The sequence below is a fragment of the Hydra vulgaris genome, chromosome 10 (assembly GCF_038396675.1).
Source record: "Hydra vulgaris chromosome 10, alternate assembly HydraT2T_AEP".
In the NCBI taxonomy this organism is placed as follows: domain Eukaryota; kingdom Metazoa; phylum Cnidaria; class Hydrozoa; order Anthoathecata; family Hydridae; genus Hydra; species Hydra vulgaris.
This window is the reverse complement of record NC_088929.1, coordinates 9,764,519-9,787,500: the sequence shown is the minus strand read 5'-3', so window position 1 is coordinate 9,787,500 and position 22,982 is coordinate 9,764,519. Positions and strand designations below refer to the sequence as shown.

Genomic DNA, 22,982 nt, shown 5'->3' with positions numbered 1-22,982 from the left:
CCACAAGAAGTTCATGAATGACGTTATGGGAACCAACCTCAAATGTTTCTAGTTGTGGCCAACATTTCCTCATATAATGTTCTGATTTCATCCTGCTATCCCATTTGCAGAGGAAACACATGTACTTAGTAAAACCAGCCTGCAATCCATTTAGTATAGCAACAACTTTCAAATCTGCACATATGGACCATCTGTGATCTCTTTATTTAATTCTGTCCAGAATAAGTAATATATTCACATAGCTTTCCCTCAGGGTTACCGAATGTGCTATGGGAATGGAAGGCAGCACATTTCCAGTATGCAGTAATACTGCCTTAATACTATAAAGTGATACGTCAATAAACAAATTCCACATAGATGAATCGTATTGTATTCCTAGATCATCAAACAATCCACTGATGTCATTACAGAAACAAAGTTCTTCATCCATAGAGAAGTATTGCTGCAGTTCCCGTGATCGGTTTCTAAATGACAACACTCTTGCATCACCAGCCAACAGATGCCACTCTTGGAGACGTGAAGCCAGCAATTCACTCTGTTGCTTTGTTAAATACAAATCTCGAACGAGATCTTTCAGGTCAGATCCTGTTATGAAGTGGGGTTTACGATCTGTATCTTCTGGCAACTCGTAACTATCATCGTCATCAGTATCCTCGTCTGAATCAGAACTGTCCGTGTTTGGGGTTTCCGATGGAGGTTCAGGAACAGGGAGTTCAGCCAAATGAGTAACGGACGAATAGCTGAAGGTAGATTTGGGTACACTATAGCTTTCTTACCCTTAGAATTGCGACCTGATATGTTAACAGAACAGAAATATCAATCTGAGCAATGATTTTGGGGTTCACGCCACACCATTGGCACCCCAAATGTTGGTCCTCCACCAGTCTTGTTCGCCCATGACGATAGTGAACTAGCGCACCTCACACAGCATGCATGAGGCGCCCAGTTCTTATCCTGGTCGCCGACTTTGCAACCAAAGTATAGTTCATACAGTTTTTTCACATGTGGTGTCAATCTTCGTCTGCATCTCTTTAAAGTCAGTTTGTAGCAAAAGTTGTCGGCTTGATTTTTACAAGTTCTGGGCATTTCTTGTTTCAATATACACTGTGTTTATATCTATATATTACTTGGCTAACTATTGTTTATCTAAAATAAAACAGACTTACATTTAGTCTAATACAAAGTTAAACAAATGCAAATAGGTATATGATAAAGAAATGCTAATAAATAAATCATAAACAACTGCTAATATATATTAAAAATCACATTGACAATTTTCATAGTGAAAATCAAAAATTTGAAAATGTGAATTTAACCAAAATTGGTGGGTCACACAACAAAATGGACATCATTTTCGTAATCTCCAAATCAAAATACATAAGGTAGTATCAATGGCATTTCCGTTTTTTTTCCAATGTTGTACAGTGTAATTAGTATTGAAATGGTATCATCAAATTAGATGTTGTACAAGTAGTACAGTAGTACAGTAGATATTGATAGTACTATCAATATCTGTTGTATTATTTATGTATCATCAAGCTTCTATTTTGAACAATTATATTTGGTATTAAGTGGCCATAAAAAGTATGTGGCCCATCTGATCTTTATGATAAAATAAGTAGATATTTAAAATAAAATTTTTAATTTAAAATAAAAGATTCAACAAAATAATCACAGTTCTACTTCATTATGAAATCAAAACACAAAAAATTAAAAGACAAAAAAAGTGCGGATTTTGTATCTGTTATCTTCATAATGTTACCAAGTTTTTTAATTACAAAATAGTAAAGTTGTTTAATTTAAAGCCATTTTAATTTTAAAGAAAGTGAGGAATAACAGCAAATTGATAAACATGTATTTATTCAGGAAAATTTTGAAAATTTTGTAGAAAATTTAAAACCTGCAATTGTAAACCACTTGTTGATTTTGGGACTTTTATCTTTGCAATTTTGAATTTATACTGGATTGAAATCACGAGCAATTTATTGAATAATCAACAAACCTGCTACAACGTTGAAATTATGTTACTATGCTACATAAAAAGTGTAATTTGTTATCTTTTATCTAAAAATACATTATCTTGGCAATTTGTTTACATGAAGATGATGAAATATATTTTGATGCTGGAGATAAATATGTCTTTTGTTATAAATCTTTATGAATTCGAATAAAGAGTTGCCATAATTGATCAGTTATGTGCATGATACAACATTATAAAAAATATAGGCTAGTAGCAGGTAGTTGTGTTTTTTGCAATGTTAAACATTTTTTAAATGTCAATAACACTCATAGCCTATGTTTTTAACTTGTTGTTAAAGAAAAATTAAAAAAAAAATTATTATGTTTGCCACAATTTACTCTGAAACAAACAAAATAAAAATCCAAACAAAATAAGGAGAGATCTACATGATAATCTTTTCAATCACAAACCAATGAAGGTATTCAATTTTAGGCTAACAATAGGAGTGAAAGTGAAAGAAAGGATGCCAGACAACATGCACACAAAATGAGTGCCAGACATACACACCAATTAAACAACTAACAAAGTTTAACAACGCAATTTTTTTATTTGTGTTAACAATTTAAAGGGTTTTTGATATGATAGGTTAGGAGTTAGCAGAATGCAAAGAAAAGATTTGAAGTGCAAAAAAGCGACAGAAGACTTGTAAAACTGTAAACTGTTTGAGTCAAGTCAAGACAAGAGTGAATTCCAAAACACTGAGAAAAAAAATAATTTAAGAATAAATGTTTTTTGAGAAGAACAGTTTCAGTAAATAGATGTGACTTAGCTGAAAGTCATGCATGATTATGTTTTGGTTAATGAGACAAGTGATGATACCTCCCTTGAGCAGTGATCATAAAATATTTGTAAAAAAAAGAAAAAGATGCAATCTTACAACGATGGGACAGAGACTTTAGCTTGACATCTAGAGCAGGTCTAACAACATTACCAATGCAATTTCCTAAAAGCAAGAAAAGCTCATTAGAAGGACCAGCCCAAATATGACAACATTAATTTAAACATATTTGTTTATTTGATTCAAAATAAATAAGCAATAAAATACATAAACATCTTTAATAAGCATAAAATTATTTTTTATATTCTATAATGTTTTTCAATTTTATTATTACTGTTATTTTGAAAGTGAAATATTGTTTAAATTACACAAGTGTGGAAACATTATTAAACTTTTTTTTTCCTTCTAAAAAATCTGTTTTATTATTCATTAAAAGTTATTTATAATTTATAATTTATAAAATTTTGTTTATTGCATGTGTTTGATCAGCTTCGAGTGCTACTAAAGAATTAGACGATCTTATGGCATCTCTTTCTGACTTTAAAGTCAATATTCCAGCTAGTGGAAACACTGTTGTGGTTGAGCAATCTCGCATTGAACGTACTGAAGCTGAAAAGTTACCCTCACCTCCAAGTGATGAAGTTGATTATGCAAGTATTGACAAAAAACCTAAAAAACCTCGTAAGTATTCTTTTATAGTTATTGATAATACTTAACTAAAAATATTATTATAGCGTAACGTATGATTTCGAGTAAAAGATTTTTTTCGTTTTTAATGATTTATGACTTTGTTATTTTTATAGCTTTGTTTATTCAGCTGATTAGCCAGTACTTTCGTGCTTAAGCTTTTTTGCGCTTGCCTACATGCCCACAAAAACTTTGGTGGATTGAATATTGCTTTTCATTAAAAAAAGTCGCACAAAAATATATTAGCAGAATATTTAACAAACAATTAACTAGAAAAAAATGTTAACATTTAACCTGATTTAATATTAATTATGTTTTAATTAAGCCAGAATTTTTTGCTTGTTACAGTTTATATATACAGTTGTGACCAAAAGTCTGTTGTATTCGTGTTTTTTCAACAAATTTAAAGTTTAAATGGACACAGTGTCTCTAACACATCTCACAGTTTATCAAAACATTATTTAAAATTACATAACAGTAATATAGTTCAGTTTTACATCTCACTAATATCTGCTACACTGTCCCTTATTCTTAATTACTTCAGCAATTCTCGCAGGCATAGAATTTACGAGATTTTTACAAACATCAACAGTTATGTCTGTTCACCACACACATGTAATGATGGCACGAAGTTCATCTAAATTTGATAGTTTCTCTTTGTCAATCTTTAGTTTCATTATATGTCACAAGTTTTCAATGGGGTTAAGGTCTGGGCTCTGCCCCGGCCAAGGACCTAGAACCTCAACCCCATGATCCCGAAGCCAGTTTTTCACTAAAGCTGCTTGATGATAGGGGCACCGTCATGCATAAACAGTTTGCAGTTGTGAATCTGCAAAACTGTCAAAAGCTTTTCATCCAGTATGGTAATATATTTCTGTGCACTCATGTGGTATTTTGTGGAAGAAAGTAGAGGGAGCCTCGACCAGATGCTGAGAAGCTGCCCCATACCATCAAGTATGGTGAATGTTTAACAGTTTGTATGCAAAACTTTGAATCAAATCTTTTATTAGCAGGACGGCAAACATATCTTGGTGCTGCAGAAAACAACTTTATGTTACTTTCGTCACTAAACATTACTTCATTCCACATTTCACTAGTGTAATGTTTGAATTTCCTGCAAAAAAGTAATCTATCACGAACGTTCTTCTTTGATAACAGCGGTTTTCGTGCAGTTTGGTACGTCGAATGTTTTTTGCACTAACTCTGTGTGGCAGTTGACTTGTTATGGCAAAGGATGATATCATTGGATTCTTCAACATGTGTCGTTTTATCGCTTGATCTGTAGCAGGAGTTGTAACCTTAGAGCGTCCGGTTTGACATTTTGATTTCACATCACCTGTCTCTCGCCAACGTTTCATTGTCAATAATACAACTTGCTGGGAAACAATAAGATGTTGTGCCATAGCTGCTTGTGTTAAACCCGAGTTAACTAATGTAACAATCTGACCACGTTTTTTGTGTGAAAATCCCATTTTTGGTATAAAATTATTGATCTAAAGTAAACAAAGGACACAACGTAAACAAATAAGAAATGAAACTATTTCATTTTTTAAAATAAAAGATAATCTCAATTAGTTCAATCAATAAAATAAACAGCTTTTTGGTTCATTTCTAGGCTTTCAACAAGCTTAAAACAGCAAAATGACTCATAATGCAGTTATATTTGAGCATACAACAGACTTTTGGCCACAACTGTATATATATATTTATATATATATTTAAAAATTATTTATATATATATTTAAAAAAACCACTAAAACACAACTTTATAGACTGGAATGTTTTTTTTATTTTTTTAAGGAAAATAAAAACATTTTGAATTTTTTTCTTTTATTTTTTATTGTTTACATACATTGAATTTTATTGTTTACATGCCCCCAGCAGAAGGTTATTTCAGTGTGATGTCACAGTGCTTATCTACCCACACGTTTATAGTTATATATATATATATATATATATATATATATATATATATATATATATATATATATATATATGTATATATATATTTATGTATATATATATATGTGTATATATATATATATATATATCTACATTTATATATACAAAATAGATAATGTATTATTATGGTATAATAATAATAATACAAATACTCTTGTGCGTTTAAGAGTGCTCAATATTATTAAATAATAGAGCAATATTTATTATTAGGACGAAATATACAATGGCTGATGATTGCCGAAAGGCATGAAACTCAGAGTTCTATCAAAAGTTGTTTTTATTCATTTTATATAAATAAATAAATACATTTATATATATATATATATATATATATATATATATATATATATATATATATATATATATATATATATATATATATATATATATATATATAGATATATATATATATATATATATATATATATATATATATATATATATATATATATATATATATATATATATATATATATCAGGTGGAGTGTTAACATGTTTTCTAGCGATTCATTGTTTGCTGAATATTTTTCTTATATATTTTCGTGCAACTTTTTTAATGAAAAGCAATATCTATTATAACAAAGTCATAAAGCATTAAGTATATATGTAAGAACTTTTTTAATTTATTTTTACAGCGGTTTTCAAAAATACAAGGCCGGTAGATTTTTTTGATGGCTTTTCAATTTTCTTCCATAGAATTTTTCAAATAATAAGTACTTGAAAAACTTTTTTAATTTTTTAATTATTTAATCAATTAGCTTTCCTACCCTTGGAATTAGGAAAACTGAGGTTGGCAATAACTTGCCGACCTCAATCTTTTAGAGGTCAGGAAAAAAATTTGATACAAAGGTGTTACCATAAAACATTAAAACGAGGTCTGCAATTTTTTGCTACCCTCAAACACTTTTGGGTTGGCATTGCCGAATGTCGACCCTAATTCTGAAGGTTGGCTTTCTAATTATATATAACACTTATTGGTCCTAGTTTTACTTTTTTTAGTAATTTAATGGTAAGTTAAAGCAACTCTATCAATTGCAGTTAATTTAAATTTAATAACTCTAAAATGAATTATATGAGAATCTTGAAAATTTGTACTTTCTTTGATAAATATATATAACAAATATATTTGAAAAAAAAAATCTATTTTTAACAAGTATTTTAAGAGATATTTAAATTGGTAATTGAAGCAGAAAAGTGTGCAGAAAATCAGTAGGCATCAAATGGCAAATTGTCTATCAAAGATAACACAAAATGTCAATCAGAAATAACAAGATTATATGTTATTTGACTATGTTCAAACAACGCTGAAATCATCAGGAAATAACAAGATTGTGTGGTGTTTTATTATGCTGTGTCCAAACAAAGCTTTCAAATGACATAAAAGATCCACCAAGATTGTCAAAACCTAATTTTAGGGATCAAAGCTTATTGTATTGAAGGGTAAGGAAAAATCCTAAAATCAGCTACCAAGAACTGTCTCAAGAGTTTAGAAATTTGGAAATTAGAAAACTGGTTTTGTTAGTGTTAATTATAGCACAGTTTAAAGGTGTAATAAAAAGTGTATTGATTTTTATGTTGCTACCAGAAATCGCTTTTAAGGTTGACAGATAGGATTAAAAGATATAATTAGGGTAAATAAAGACTTTAGGGGTCGTCCATAAAGTACGTACGCTCATAGGGGGGAGGGGGGGGGTCTTCAAAAAGCGTACGAAAGCGTATGGGAGGAGGGGGGGGGGGAGGGTTCAATTTAAAAGTACGTACTTCGATTTTCTAATTTATCACAATTAACCAGCTAATCAATAGAAAAGTTAAATTCTGACTAAAGATTCTAGTTTGCCAACATAAAAAGATGTATGGTATATGAAGTAGAGGGTATAGTTTTCCTCTATGCACACACATGTATGGGCGCCCTCAGAATTTTTTGATGTTCCAGATAGGACACTTTCACACATCGTGCAAACTCATAACTTAAGTTTGTTTATACCTATGCCAAATGAGGAGGCCTTGCAAAATATCGGGATGGCGGAGGCCTGTGAACAAAAAACCTTAAAACGCTTACCCTCCCGACCCCCAAAATGAGAGGGGTGTAAATTTTGCATGGTTATAACTTTTAGATTTGGAAAAAAATTTGGATGGCCTCCGCCATCCAAATTTTTTGCAAGGCCACCTCATTTGGCATATTAACAAACTTAAGTTTGCACGTTGTGTGATCAAAAATCAAAACATCAAAAAATCCTGAGGGGGCCCATGCACACATGCCCGCCCTTATATACTGGCCCTGAGTAAATAGGGCATATGAATAGCAAAAGGGCACAAAATTTGCTGTTGCTCCCTCCCACTGGGTTTTACGCTTTGTTTTCATTATTACTGATCTCACCTTAGACTCGTTTTTTACTTACTAAAGAGGGTTGCCTGAAAAAAACGTCCACCTTAAGTATAGTTTATTTACATTTGATTCGTTAAAAAAACAAAAAAAGTTTTCCTAGATTTCACCGAGAATCGAACCCGGATCTCCGTTGACTATTGCCGCCACATAAACCTTTCGCCCAAATACACACTTGCATTAGTAAATTTTAAATTTATTTAAATTATTATTTGCATTTATACTTTAAGACGTTTTTAAAATGCGTAAGCAAAAAGCTTTGGGGTAGTATAAAGTATCTAAGGTACCCTCCGTCTTTTTTTTTTTTAATTAAACTTTTTAATTAAGAAAAAAAAAACAGGAGGGATGGGGGGGATATTTGAGGGGGGGGGTATTTGAGAAACGTACGTACTTTTAAGGGGGGGTGGGGACATAAAAGTACGCATGGCCACAGGGGGGAGGGGGGGTCAAATTTCAAAATTTTTGGCGTACGTACTTTATGGACGACCCCTTACTGGTGAGTAGAAGATTAATCTAAGGTCTTTTTTCCAAAATAAATTTTAAAAAAATCTCTCTTTTTTTTAATTTTTTTAAAAAGCTAGAAAAAAATTTATGTAATTGCTATAGAATCTTAGCAAGCTTAGATTTTTGAAAGTCACTGTAGATCTCTTTATTTTGAATTTTATATATAGTTGTATATTTATTATTTTAATACAAAAATACAATAAATGATACATATATATATATATATATATATATATATATATATATATATATATATATATATATATATATATATATATATATATATATATATATATATATAATTGAACACTACATCATTATTCAAAAAAGGGGTCATTACCTTTAAGTGTCAAGCTATAGATCAGTTTCTCTTACCACTATTTTTAAAAAAAAGTTATTTGCAATATATTATATGTAAGTATATTTTGTTCAAACATATGTGTATATTTTAATTCAAGAAAACTTATTTATAGGATTTTTCAACATTTATACAGCTTCAGGCGTTGCGCCAACCCTGGCCTCATCTTTATTTTACCCAACACGACTTTAGTCAAATATTAGTCTTAATTAGAATTCATTACAGCAATTTTAGGATTTGAATTTAAAAATCATTATACTCAGTTACCCAGTTGCACTCACCCAGTCCAAATCCCATGAAATTCCAACTAGATTTTATTTATCAATACTGTACCTAAAATATTTGACTTTCTGTGTTTCATTACTAAAGGTTTTTTTTTTAAGGGTTTGAAATGGAATAAATCAAAAATGATTATTTTAAATTGAAGTGAAATTTACTTTATTTGAAAGATAATCTTCTGGCATTATAATTTAAATATGACTTCTGTCATATGATCCCTACGGCTGGCTCGGATATAGTCTAATTTGGTACTCCAATTTTCAATGACTTTTTCCAACATTTGTGGATGTATATTGGTAATAATGCGGTAATAAAGCCCCAGGGCTCCGGCCCTGGCCCTGGCTAAAATTGAGACTTTTTACAAATCCAGCCACCGGCAAAATTATAAGATTTAGAAGGGGTTTATAGCCAGGGTTAGAAATAAATTTATAATTTTTTATATATTATCATTTTCAAACCCGGCCCCAGCTATATTTTACTAAACCCCAATCAAATATCAACCCCAATCATTTACTATAATGCGGCAAATGTTGTCCTCTAAGTGGGCAATCATTTTAGGCTTATTGGTGTAGACTAACAATATCACATATCTCCACAGAAAATAGTAGCAACATTAAACCATCTTGGAGACCAGTTCAACAGTCCAAAGCGTAAAACTATGCGGTTATGCGGATGGCAAATATTCAAGTTTTCTTTTACACTACACACTACAGTAGTAATGACTTCTACTGTACGCAATTTACTATATCCAATATGTGGACGCATATTATCATTTAGAGTAAACATGGTGTGAAAAGGCTCCATAGTTAATCAAATTAATTGCTCTGATGGACAGTTATGTTGACCCTAAAATGGACTTAATGCGTAATACGTATTTTGAACAGAACCATAGTTTCAAAATTTAATTTGCACAATTTGGAAGCATTGTTCAGGCGCTAGTCTCTTTATGTTGAAATGCCAAATCAAACTGAACATTAATTACTTGACTGCTAACAGTGGCAGCCAGTTATAAATGTATTGCTAAAGTTCTTTACCTCTAAAAAAAACTTCATTTACTATAGTTACAAAAAAATGCCTTGCTTTAGTTTGATGTTTCTGTATAAGAAAAATTTATAAAATAGTTTTTTTAATGATTTTTTTTAGCTGTTCCTATTCCAAGCCAGCAACAAGCTAACAACCTTGATTCTATGTTGGGAAGTCTTCAGTCAAACATGTCAAAGCAAGGAGTTACAACAGTTACAAAAGGAATATGTGGTGCTTGTGATAAGCCAATCATTGGACAAGTATGCACTGCATTAGGCAAAACATGGCATCCTGAACACTTCACCTGTTATGTTTGTGATACTCCTTTAGGTACACAAACATTCTTTGAGAGAGATGGCAAACCATTTTGTGAAGAAGACTATCATGAACAGTTTGCTCCCAAGTGCTTTGCATGTCAAGGACCTATACTTGATGTGAGTTTCCTAAGTTATTTTTTTAGTTTTTAAACTATTTTCTTGTTTTGTTTTTGAAATAGTATATAATATGTTGTAATCAACATGGTTAGTTCATGAAGATCGTGTTGTCCAAAAAGAAACAGAATTAAGTCTTTTTGATAAAGTGAATTTGTATTATTAAAAAATTTCCGGTTTTAATATCAAATTTTTTCAGTCATGCGTCACATCTATGGATCACACCTGGCACCCTGAACACTTTGTGTGTTTTGAATGTAATTTACCTTTTGGAGACTCAGGATTTCATGAAAAAGATGGAAAAGCATATTGTAGGGAAGACTACTTTAAAATGTTTGCTCCTAAATGTTCAGGATGCAACAAAGCTATTATAGATAACTACATATCTGCTTTAAACGGTCATTGGCATCCCCATTGCTTTGTCTGTATGGTATGAGTTTTATTTTTGCTTATTTTATTTTTAGTATTTTATATATGTATATCTAGAATATGTCTGAGAGATGTTATAACTTTTTTTCTTATTTTAATTTTTTTTTTACAATAAAATATTGCCTTATCACAAATTTTAAAATATATAACAGTGTTTTGTTTTATATTTTCACTCCCAAAGTAATTTTGTTATGATAGAATAATTAATTTGGGTTAAAAATTTTTACCAGGATTTATTTTACTGGCTAGTTAATCCAATTTACTTAAGCAGCCTTAACTTGGATGCTTTGAACTGGTTGCTTTAGTTTTGAAACTTAAGTTTGTAATCTTAACAATATTGAAACTTAAATTTATAATCTCAACAATATTGAAACTTAAGTTTATAATCTCAACAATATTGAAATTTAAGTTTATAATCTCAGCAATAATGAAACTTAAGTTTATAATCTCAACAATATTGAAACTTAAGTTTATAATCTCAACAATATTGAAACTTAAGTTTATAATCTTAACAATATTGAAACTTAAGTTTATAATCTCAACAATATTGATTTTAGGTTACTTTGATAAAAAGTTTAGATATTTTGGAGATGTATGTTTTATACTTTTATAACTAACCTTCAACTTCCAATGTTTTTTTTCTTCTAATAAGCATGCAATAGAAATATCATCCAAAATTTGTCTTAGATATTTTTAACATTTGATAACCTTGTTGAATGTGAGTATAAAATGTTTCTTTAATATCAAACATTTTTAACTTATGCAAATATACATAAGGTTACAGTCGGCAGAAAATTAAATGTGTTGCATCTATTGAGAGAAGCAGTTTATTAACTTTCACACATGTATAATATTGAAAGTTCTATTTTTTATATTTCATTTATAACACTGCTCATTATTTTGTTAAATATACCAGAAGTTTAAATGACTGTTGTTAGCATTTGACAATCATAAATGACGCATAATGAGAAGGCATGAGCTGTATACTATACACAGAAGTAGTTATTCTTAACTTATTACTATAAGTAAATAACTATAAGTTATTATATTATAACTAAGTTATTATATTATAACTATAAGTATATAACTCTAAGTTATTATATTTATTTAAAGTTTTATAGAAAATATTTATTTAAAGTTCTTCAAACTTTAAAGGTAATTAATTATCTGTTTGTTTTTATCTGATGACATATCTTATATATTATCTGGTTATCTGACTCACACGATGCCACTCAGATAATTGTGTATTTTTGTCCTTTTAAAACCATGGCTTGTAATATACGGATGACCACGGCTATTTCATGGTATTACAGACAGTAAAATTTTTCAACGAGCTTTTTACTTCCTCTATTACAACTGTGTTTAAAATGTATTTTCATAATATCTTAATAATTTCAGTAATTTTATGCCTTCATAAGTAGACATGAAATTTTCATCGGTAGTACATAGTGTATTTTAGATTATGATTGTTTTAGCACATTTTACCTTTTTTACAACATGTAATTATGACAGAATATTTAAATAGTCCTTTATTCAAATTACATAACAATGATGCAATTATGTTTTTTTTTAAACGGAGATTTGCTTTAACTGAGTTAAATTTAACATTATTTTTATTATAAATAAGTTGAGCTTTAAGGCTTAGCATCCTATATATATATATATATATATATATATATATATATATATATATATATATATATATATATATATATATATATATATATATATATATATATATATATATATATATATATATATATATATATATATATATATATATATATATCTATGTAATATATATATATATATTTAAACAACTTTAAAAAGTATTCTACACAATAGAGTGCTCAATGTTCTTAAAAGAACAGAGCAATTATATTAGTAGTAGAAAATCACTTAACAAAAATTTTTTCCATTTAACACTGTGTTTCATCAACAAAGATTCATCAGAAATGGATCCATTTCTGATGAATCTTTGTTGATGAAACACAGTGTTAAATGGAAAAAATTTTTGTTAAGTGATTTTCTACTACTAATATATATATATATATATATATATATATATATATATATATATATATATATATATATATATATATATATATATATATATATATATATATATATATATATATATATATATATATATATACCCGGCCCCAGCTATATTTTACTAAACCCCGATCAAATATCAACCCCAATCATTTACTATAATGCGGCAAATGTTGTCCTCTAAGTGGGCAATCATTTTAGGCTTATTGGTGTAGACTAACAATATCACATATCTCCACAGAAAATAGTAGCAACATTAAACCATCTTGGAGACCAGTTCAACAGTCCAAAGCGTAAAACTATGCGGTTATGCGGATGGCAAATATTCAAGTTTTCTTTTACACTACACACTACAGTAGTAATGACTTCTACTGTACGCAATTTACTATATCCAATATGTGGATATATATCCAATAACAAAAAAATTTTATTTGCCTACTGTATATATATATATATATATATATATATATATATATATATATATATATATATATATATATATATATATATATATATATATATATATATATATATATATATATATATATATATATATATATATATATATATATATATATATATATATATACAGTAGGCAAATAAATAAATGGCACAAGCATTTTTTTTTTAAGTTTTTTTTTTTTAACTTATCCGTTTTCTCATGTTTTTTTAAAAATGTAAAAAATATAAATGTACATCAAAGAGTACTACAATTCTGAAGATTTTTATATGTATTTGTGCATGATTTTACCAAAGGATTATTGTTTTTAAAAACATTAAAAGCACACAGATGTTATAAACTTTATTTAGTATTTTTTTGAATTTTTGTGGGAAAAAAATAAAATTTTGGTAAGTTAAAGTCTAAAATTATATTTACATATGTAACACATAAGATGCGTTCATATGTAACATAAAATATATTTGTAACACACTAGTTTTGATTCATTGAATAAAATTGATTAGTTTATAGCAACATGCGCATTGTGAAATAACATTGGATGATTTCTCAAAGAAGCTTAGTTGTGGATTTGGTAAATAGTGCCAAGACCTACAGAGAAGTTAATAAACAGACTGGAATCTCTTTTTGAACAGTTGGCAACATTATAAAAAAGCATAATTTGAATGTGACTACAACTGATATATCAGGAAAGGGCCGTAAAAGCAAAACATCTGCTGCTATTGATAGAAACATTATTTTACAAGTGAAGAAAAACAGATTTGAAGCTGCTCAAAAGATTGCAGACAAAGTTAAAAACGACCACAAAATCATGATTTCAGTTCAAACTATCCGAAATAGAATTAGAGCAAGGATTTCATGGTAGAGTATGTCGCAAAAACCCTATTTGACTCTAAGACTTATGAAACAAAGATTTTTATTTGCAAAAAAGTATGCAGACAAGACTATCGAGTACTGGAAGAAAGTAATTTGGAGTGATGAATCTAAATTTAACCTGATCTCTTCAGATGAAAAGCAAAAAGTCTGGCGAAAACAAGGTGAGGCATACAAATTGAGTTGCATGAGATGAACAGTAAAACACGGTGGGGGAAATGTCATGGTGTGGCGATCAATGGCTTGGCAAGGAGCTGGCAAATTGACTTTCATTGAATCAACTATGAACTCCGGTTTGTGTGTAGACATTTTAAAGCAAAATTTGAAACCCTCTGCTTGTAAATTTAGATTTTGAAACAACTTCATCTTGCAACAGGGCAATGACCCAAAACATACTGCCATAGCAACAAAGGAATTTTTTTGAAAAAATAATATTAATTTGATGGAATGGCCTCCCCAGTCCCCCGACCTTAATCCGATTGAGCATTTGTGGTACATTCTAGAAAGGAAAATTGGAGATTGAGCTTACAGAGACAAAAATATCGAAAAGAAGCATTAGTCAAAGCATGGGAGAAAATCACTCCAGAAGAAACCAAATCTCTTGTGGAATCGATGCCTCGACATCTGCAAGCAGTTATTTTGGCAAAGGGTGGCCCTACCTAAATATTGATATACTAATTTTTTTGTCTAATTTTGGAATTTTTCTTGTTTGTACCATTATTTTTTTGCGACAAAATATTTGATCAATATAAGTACAGTGGATTTTTATACGTCATATGAACTTATATATGACAATTTTTGCTTCAATATAATGCTATTTTCAAATAATTGATAGTTTTTTCCCTTAAAAACAAATATCAACTACCGTTTTTTAACCATTTTATACAAGTTTTTTTTAAAAAAAGTTTGTGCCATTTATTTTTTTGCTTACTATATATATATATATATATATATATATATATATATATATATATATATATATATATATATATATATATATATATATATATTATAAGTTATTATAAATCTGTCAATGTACTATAATTACTTGTGGTCTTTAAGATCCACTCCATGATATAATGAGTAGGTCCAAAATATTATTGGTTGAAATTTTTTCTACTTTTTGTAAAAAAGGATTTCACGTAATGATAATCACCTTTTTTTTAGGAGTGTCATCAACCTTTTCAAGGTGGTAGTTTTTTTGAGCATGAAGGTATGCCATATTGCGAGATGCATTATCATGCCCGCAGAGGTTCTTTGTGTTATAGTTGTCAAAAACCTATTACTGGACGTTGCATCACAGCTATGCACCGCAAGTTTCATCCTGAGCATTTTATTTGTGCGTTTTGTTTGAAGCAATTAAACAAGGGTACATTTAAAGAACAAAATGATAAACCTTATTGCCACGGTTGTTTTGTTAAATTATTTGGTTGAGCTTTGTTGCTATTTATTGTCATTTTTTGTATAGAAAATATAATTTTTTACTTGTAAAAACAAAAATTGTCATATAAAGCAAAAAAACTAACTTTTAGGTTGCGTAATATTTTATTGTAGTTAGTTCCGATTTTCATACAATGCGAAATTATTTTGGCTAATTTCTTTTCCTTTCATAAGTGTTTTTTTATTTCTTTTTGTTGATATTTCGTCGATATTTTTTTATATTCTTTTAAATATTTTAAAATTTCTATTATTATTTTTTAATTGGATTACTTTTTTATAAGATTGTTGAGCAGATTGGAAGTGTTTTAAAAGGATTGTGAATATAACTATTATCTTTTTTTAATTTAGTTGGTTTTTTGTAAAATACTTTAAGTCTACTTTGATTTGTGTCTAAGTCTACTTGGATTTGTGTCTAAGTCTACTTGGATTTGTATTTAAGTCTACTTTGATTTGCGACTATAAAATTATTGCAGCTAGTAATTATTAGTGAAAAAGCTTTTATCCATGACGTTAGAAAAATAAGGTTCCCCACTTTTGGGTTAAAATGAGTTATTGCTCTATATATGTACTTCAACATGAAACCTTCCTACTGTATTAGAGTTCTAACTCCATTAACCAATGAGTAACCAGAATAACTTTGGTATGCTATCAATTTTTGACCAATAAGAAAACTTACAGCTGCAACAAAATATATAAACATGGCATAGATGGCGTAGAGATCTTTTATACATTACAATAACGTTTATCAGAAATAAATAAAAAGATTACTTAAAACGGAAAAAGATTATAATAAATATATTTTAGGTTAGTTGTATTGTATAGTTAATAAGAACTTTTAATAAAATATTTACGTAACTCTTAGCCTTAAAATTACATTTCACCTTTAATGTTAACAGATATTCATATATCATTTTGTGCTAGATTAAAAATTTAGTACTTTATAATTAAATTACTTCTTTATGCATTAGAAATTCAGAAGAAGAAATAATCATTATTATACTTCCATCTGAAGAAATAACTTAGGGTACTGTGAATCTATTTTTTATTATATTATATATATTATATATGTATATAACGATTTAAATGATCGTTAATAATTTAAATAACCAATTTTAACCAAATGAACATAAATATAGAATTGTATAAATATTTATTCTTATGAATGGTTCGCTATACAAAAATGTGCGATTCTACAGTATGTAACTAGACCTGGCTACCCAGCCGGCACAGAAATGTACAACGAACGTCTTAGACAGATTAGACGCTCAGCGACGTCTTTTCAGAACAGACATAGTATAGACACTACAGACATAGTATAGACACTTAAAATAAGACTTTACGTTTAAGTAAGATTTGTCTAGATAAGACATTCTGAACGTCTTTTAAACGTTCAAAAGACATTCTAAACGTTTTTTGGAGGTTCAAAAGACATTTTTTATGCAATGAGCGTACTTTAGCAACCGTAGATATTTGTATGGTTTTGGGGACAAAAATTAATTGTTCAGAAAACATAACAGAAACAGCAACCCGTATTACGTTCTTAAACAATTAGAACACAAAATTAAAAGTATATACAAAATTAATACATATTTCAAATAACAGGTCTCATAAATGTCTTAAAAACTATCATCATGGTTTACTTTTCACAGCCACTGACGTCTTTTCTATACGACAATCTTTTCTAGACATCTCCAACGCACTTTTTTAGTTTTTTCTCAACATACTTGGTCATAATATCTATGAAAAACGTAAAAAAAACATAAAAGAAAAATTTATAGAATATGCAACAGTGAACGTAAAAAAGATTCAATCCAGTTAGCTTTCACATATGTGAAAGCTTACTGAACTGTTTATAATACGTAATTAAATAATTAATTATAACTGTTTATATTAATAACATTTATAAAACATTATACAAGTTTTAATGTAAAATCTTTTTTACTATAAGAAAAACCGTTGTCTCTTTAATGTGTGTTAAACGCGCAGCCTTAACTGACTACCTAAACCTAACTACCTAAAACTAACTACTTAAGCACATTAATAACTTATCTCTATCGTGACATATTTTCCAAAAATTTCTGACTGTTTTGATGTTTATTAAAATTTTAGGCTTTTTTAAAAACTCTCCCCCTTTCATTTGTTTTAGTTTAAAATATCTTTGTGTATGTTATGTATAATATACAATATTAGATCAATCGAACTGCAAACAAAATCCCAAGAAAAAAAGAAACAAAAGATAGAATGCATCTGAAAACAGATCTAAAAGACAGCTAAATTTACGTCGAGAACGAGTGCTAAATAGACGTTTATCTTATAAATGTCTTTTAGATGCATTTTTTCGACACAAATAAATGCCTTAGATGCATAAAAGATGTGAAATAAAAACTAAACTCTGTGTATTAGATGTACAAAATAAGTATGTTATAAAATAAATCTCTTAAATAGATGTCTAAGACGCGTTTAAAAAAGATCTACAATAGACGATTTATTTAGCAATTTATATATCTTTTGTCCATTCTTTAGATGTATATTTCACATCTTTTATGCATTTAAAACCATGGATTTTAGATGTCTTTTTGTAGACATATTTTGTATAGAAAATTATGCTTCGAAAAAATATCTAGATGTCTCTTAAAAGTATTATATTCCAAACAAAATATGTTTACCAATAGAAATCTAAAAAATGCATTGTTTTAGATACATTAATGATGTGAAATATAATCTAAAGGTGCGAAATAAATCTAAATCTAATGGATACATTAGATATATAAATAGCTAAATAAATCGTCTATTATACATCTTTTTTAAACGCGTGTTAGACATCTATTTAAGAAATTTATTTTATACATACTTATTATATTTATTTTATACATACATCTAATACACAGTTTTTTGATCTTAGACAAGCATATTAGATGTATATTAGATGCACTTTTTTTTATTAAATTAAGTTTGAAAGTTCTTTATAATATTTAATAAGTAAGCAAACAGTTAGATTCGAATTATTCAAATTTATTTAACAACATTAAAAAATATACAAAATAAAACTATAGTTCTGTATTGAGTCCACCAACTCGAGTTCGATCCCCACATGTCCCTGGTAGTACCGCAGCGGCCTTGTTCGTCAAGGCTCGTGTTTCGTAGTTATAGAATTGAGAGAGAGTTGTAGCCACAAATAAAGTACCCTCTTCAACTGCAGTGGTCTTCATGGCCTTGAGGAGGTGAATTGAAATTAAAAAAAAAAAACTCGCTGTTCTACATTAACGATACCTAAAATATAATATAATAATAAAAACATTTTAAATAAATGCATTGTTCTTAAAGACTATTATAATTCTAAAAATTTGTTTACATGAAATATATATAAATTATTTAAATAAATATATATTGCTCCACTTGCTGCAAATTAAAAAAATATCAAAGATATGAGTTATGACAAGTTTTTCAGGTGCACAGTAAGGTGATTTGAATATCTTTTCTTATCATGGTAAAATCTTTTCTCGTTAACTCAATCCTGGATTAACCCGAACACCTGGGTGCATTTGTGCCCAGCCTCTAAAAATTGAGAACCCAGGAGGAGCCCCTGATTTTTCAAAGATATATATCACAGCAGTTGTAGTTCTGCGGCTCCGTTTTGCAGCAATTCTTTTTTAACATATTTTAAGAAATACAGGGCCCGAAATATTTTCAACGCCCGGCCCCAAGACTCTGAATCCAGTCTTGAGTTTACAAGCAACAGTTAATTATTACTAATTATAATATATAACTTAATGTGTTAATTTGTTAAATTAATGTGACTTAATAATAAAGCATACAAACGGTTTATGTTTTTATTACATATTAGTTTAATTTTGATTATGAAACATACCGAGAAAATAAATAAATAAAGCATGTTTTTACTGTTTATTTTCATTACATAGATTTTTTTTTTGGTCACAAGATGTATCATTTGTTAGAACATCTGTAATGGATTTTTCCAAGTCTTTTTTTTTTTTCTGTCAATGTAAAAATATCAAAAAATACTTAACATAGTTTAATTTGGTATAACTTAAACAAGATAAAGACAAATACTAGAATGGCACAAAAACAAGCTGAAGAATAAATATTTAATACAGACATTAATGATGTACATATTTTATTTTTTTTGGTTGTTAAGGTGGTCGCAGAAGTCCTTACAGTCTGATCACAGAATACCATGGAAGAGCATTTAACTCTGAAGATCCTTCCTTTCAATGCCGTTTATTGGGCTAGAGCCGGCATCAAACCTTGAACCTCTTGGTTCTGAGCCAGAACTCTAAACAGTGCGCCACGGCTGCTTTAAATAAATCAACTGACATGAAATTTAATATATGAATAGTGTCATTTGCGCGTAAAGCTGGAAAATACATACATTGCGCGTAATGTTTGAAAATATGCAGTTATAGAGTTTAAAAAAAAAATCACTCAACCAATCACGTTTTGACCGAGCTAGTAACCCATGTAACAAATGCCTTCAATGATGATTGTTTAACATTAGGAGTTTTTATTGATCTGTCTAAAGTCTTTTACACCGTCAACCATGTCATTCTTTTAAAAAACTTGAACATAATGGAATAAAAAACAATATTTTACACTGGTTTAAAGAATATTTATCAAGCAGAAAACAGTTTATACAATATGAAACAGGTAAAACGTCCAAAAATATATTGACATGCGGAGTTCCTCAAGACTCGATTTTAGGACCGCTATTATTTTTACTTTATATAAAGGATTTATCTTTTACATCAAACTTATTAAATTTTATTTTATTTGCGGATGACTTCAACCTGTTTTATTCACATAGGGGATTAAAATGCTTTTTACAGTCGTTAATGAAGAGTTAAACAAAGTAAACGAATGGTTTACATGTAATAAACTATCGCTAAACATAACAAAATCTAAGTATATACTATTTCATAACCTAAAAAAAAACAGATAATCTTCCCCTAAAATTACCTGATCTGAAAATAAATAAAATAAATATTACTAGACAAACATCTGTAAACTTCTTAGGTGTTATTTTAGATAAAAATTTATCTTGGAAGACTCTTATAAGCTCTCTGGAAAGAAAACTTTCAACAAATATTGCAATAATGAATAAAGCAAAACCATTCTTAAGTATTAGGTCTTCAAAAAGTTTATATTTTTTTTTTTATACATAGTTATTTAACTTACGGAAATACTGTATGGGCAAGCACAAATTAAACAAAGTTGAAAAAAATTTATTCAAAACAAAAATATGCTTGCAGAATTGTATTTGGAACAACAAGAAATGTGGCTTGCGAGCCACTTCTAAGGAGGCTTGGAGCATTAAACGTGTACAAAATTAATATATATTTAGTTTTACAATTCATGTATAAAATATAACACGAAATATCTCCAACAATATTTAATCAATATTTTAGTATAATAAGCCATAATTACCCCACCAGATTTTCCGAAAACAATTTTGTAACTCCAAAATTAAATCTAAAGTTATGTTCTTATTCTATTCAGTATCGGGGACCTTTTTATGGAAAAGTTTTTAACAGATTGTTCATAATAAAAAACAAACACTTCCGCAATTCAAAGCTAATTTAAAATATCATTTAGTAAATATGAATTTTAATATTCTAAATATTGCCAGTCTTTTTTAGAAGTATCACAATAAGTTTATAATGATACATTAACTTAAACAACTTTAACATGTTAACTTGCAAAAAACTAAAAATAAGAAGAAAATCAATATTATTATTATTATTATTGTTATTGTTATTATTATTATAATTGTTATTATATATATATATATATATATATATATATATATATATATATATATATATATATATATATATATATATATATATATATATATATATATATATATATATACACACATTAGATTTAATAATAATGTAAATGCTATATGATGGGTTCAGGAAATGGTGCCTAACCCACTTTTTCATATTTCCCTGGTGATCCCTGGGGGTATTTATCTTATTACCATGGCTCAAAACTACCTTTCGACAAATGATAATAATTTTATTACTAGTTTTATTACAAAATCTTTAACAGCATTTTTTTTTTATACTTTAAAAGCATATTTCTCATACTTATATACAATATATTAAACGCGTTTTCTCCACTTCTAATAAAGATTTTGATTTGAAATGTTCTGGAAATGTTCCTTGTTATGTTGTCTAGGAACTGTACTTCAATGAAGGTGTAATTTTTGTATAAAGTATATTTTCTTTTAAAATATTTACCCGTTTTACACAAAAGTCGTTGAAACCCTTGTTAATAACACTCCTAAAACACCCTTAAAATTTGGAGTCAATAGCATATACAAAACCTTCAAATCTTTCAAAATGGCTGCTGAATTGTCAAAATAATCCTTAAATAATTTTTTTTTCCAACTTTCAAATTAAAAAAAAATAAGTTCATCTAATATAAAATAAAATTTGATTTTCAACAACAACAATTTAAGCTATTTTATTTTATGGGGGTCTGCTACCTTAAATCATCTAAAAAGCGGTTTAAAGTGGTTACCAGGATAATTTAAAAAATGTTGGCTAGACATCTTTTTCAACTGAGCACTCCAACATACCCTTTATATGTAGGGATAAATCGGCCTGGCAAGGCATCGACCATTACTAGATACATCGGTCATAGAGCATCGGTTGTCATTGGTCGATGCTGATTTGTTTCACCATTTTTTTATTATTTGTTTCTATATTGTATGAAAAAATATAGTTGTGACAAATGCAAATGCAATGTATATGCCTAAGTTATTATATAGGCATATCTGCAACTACAAAACTTTTCATAATATTTTTTGAACTTTTTCTATCAGCGACTCCGGCTTTTTAGTGTTTTATTATAATTTAGAGTTCTAAATTATAAGAACACACTAAAAAATTATACGACTTATGGATAACTTTACAAAAACAGAAATTTAAAATTGAGTTAATTTTAAAAAAGTTAACCAATTTAATAAATTTAAAAATAAAGTATAAGATATTTATAACAATAAATACTAAGCAGTTTTTCACTAAAAACAAAAGAAGACGGAGCTCCTAAAGATTTTCTTGCTAAGAACGAGAGGTCGAAGATGTTATTACATTTGAAATTATTCCTACTATTATAATATAATAATCCTAAATAATCCTAAAATTATCCTATTGTAATTAAAAAACAGAGTACTTATTAAAATTTAGGACCAATGGATTGGTATCGGCATCGGTGCACTCCTACTTTAACAATTTTCTTCTGCGCTTGCTTTTGATTTTACGGAAAGCAATTAATC

The 22,982-nt window shown here is 28.4% G+C and overlaps 1 protein-coding gene across 2 annotated transcripts in view; it reads left to right on the top strand.

Annotated features, from left to right (window-relative positions):
* LOC100203875 (paxillin) overlaps window positions 1-16,022 on the top strand; it is a 25,552-nt gene extending 9,530 nt beyond the window's left edge. For both annotated transcript variants that reach the window (XM_065807218.1, XM_065807217.1), the window contains 4 exons: window positions 3,288-3,479; window positions 10,115-10,428; window positions 10,625-10,855; window positions 15,407-16,022. In XM_065807218.1, coding sequence (XP_065663290.1) covers window positions 3,288-3,479; window positions 10,115-10,428; window positions 10,625-10,855; window positions 15,407-15,673 — 1,004 coding nt within the window. In that variant the 3' untranslated portion in view covers window positions 15,674-16,022. The remainder of the gene's footprint in view (window positions 1-3,287; window positions 3,480-10,114; window positions 10,429-10,624; window positions 10,856-15,406) is intronic.
* Window positions 16,023-22,982: the final 6,960 nt, after the last annotated feature.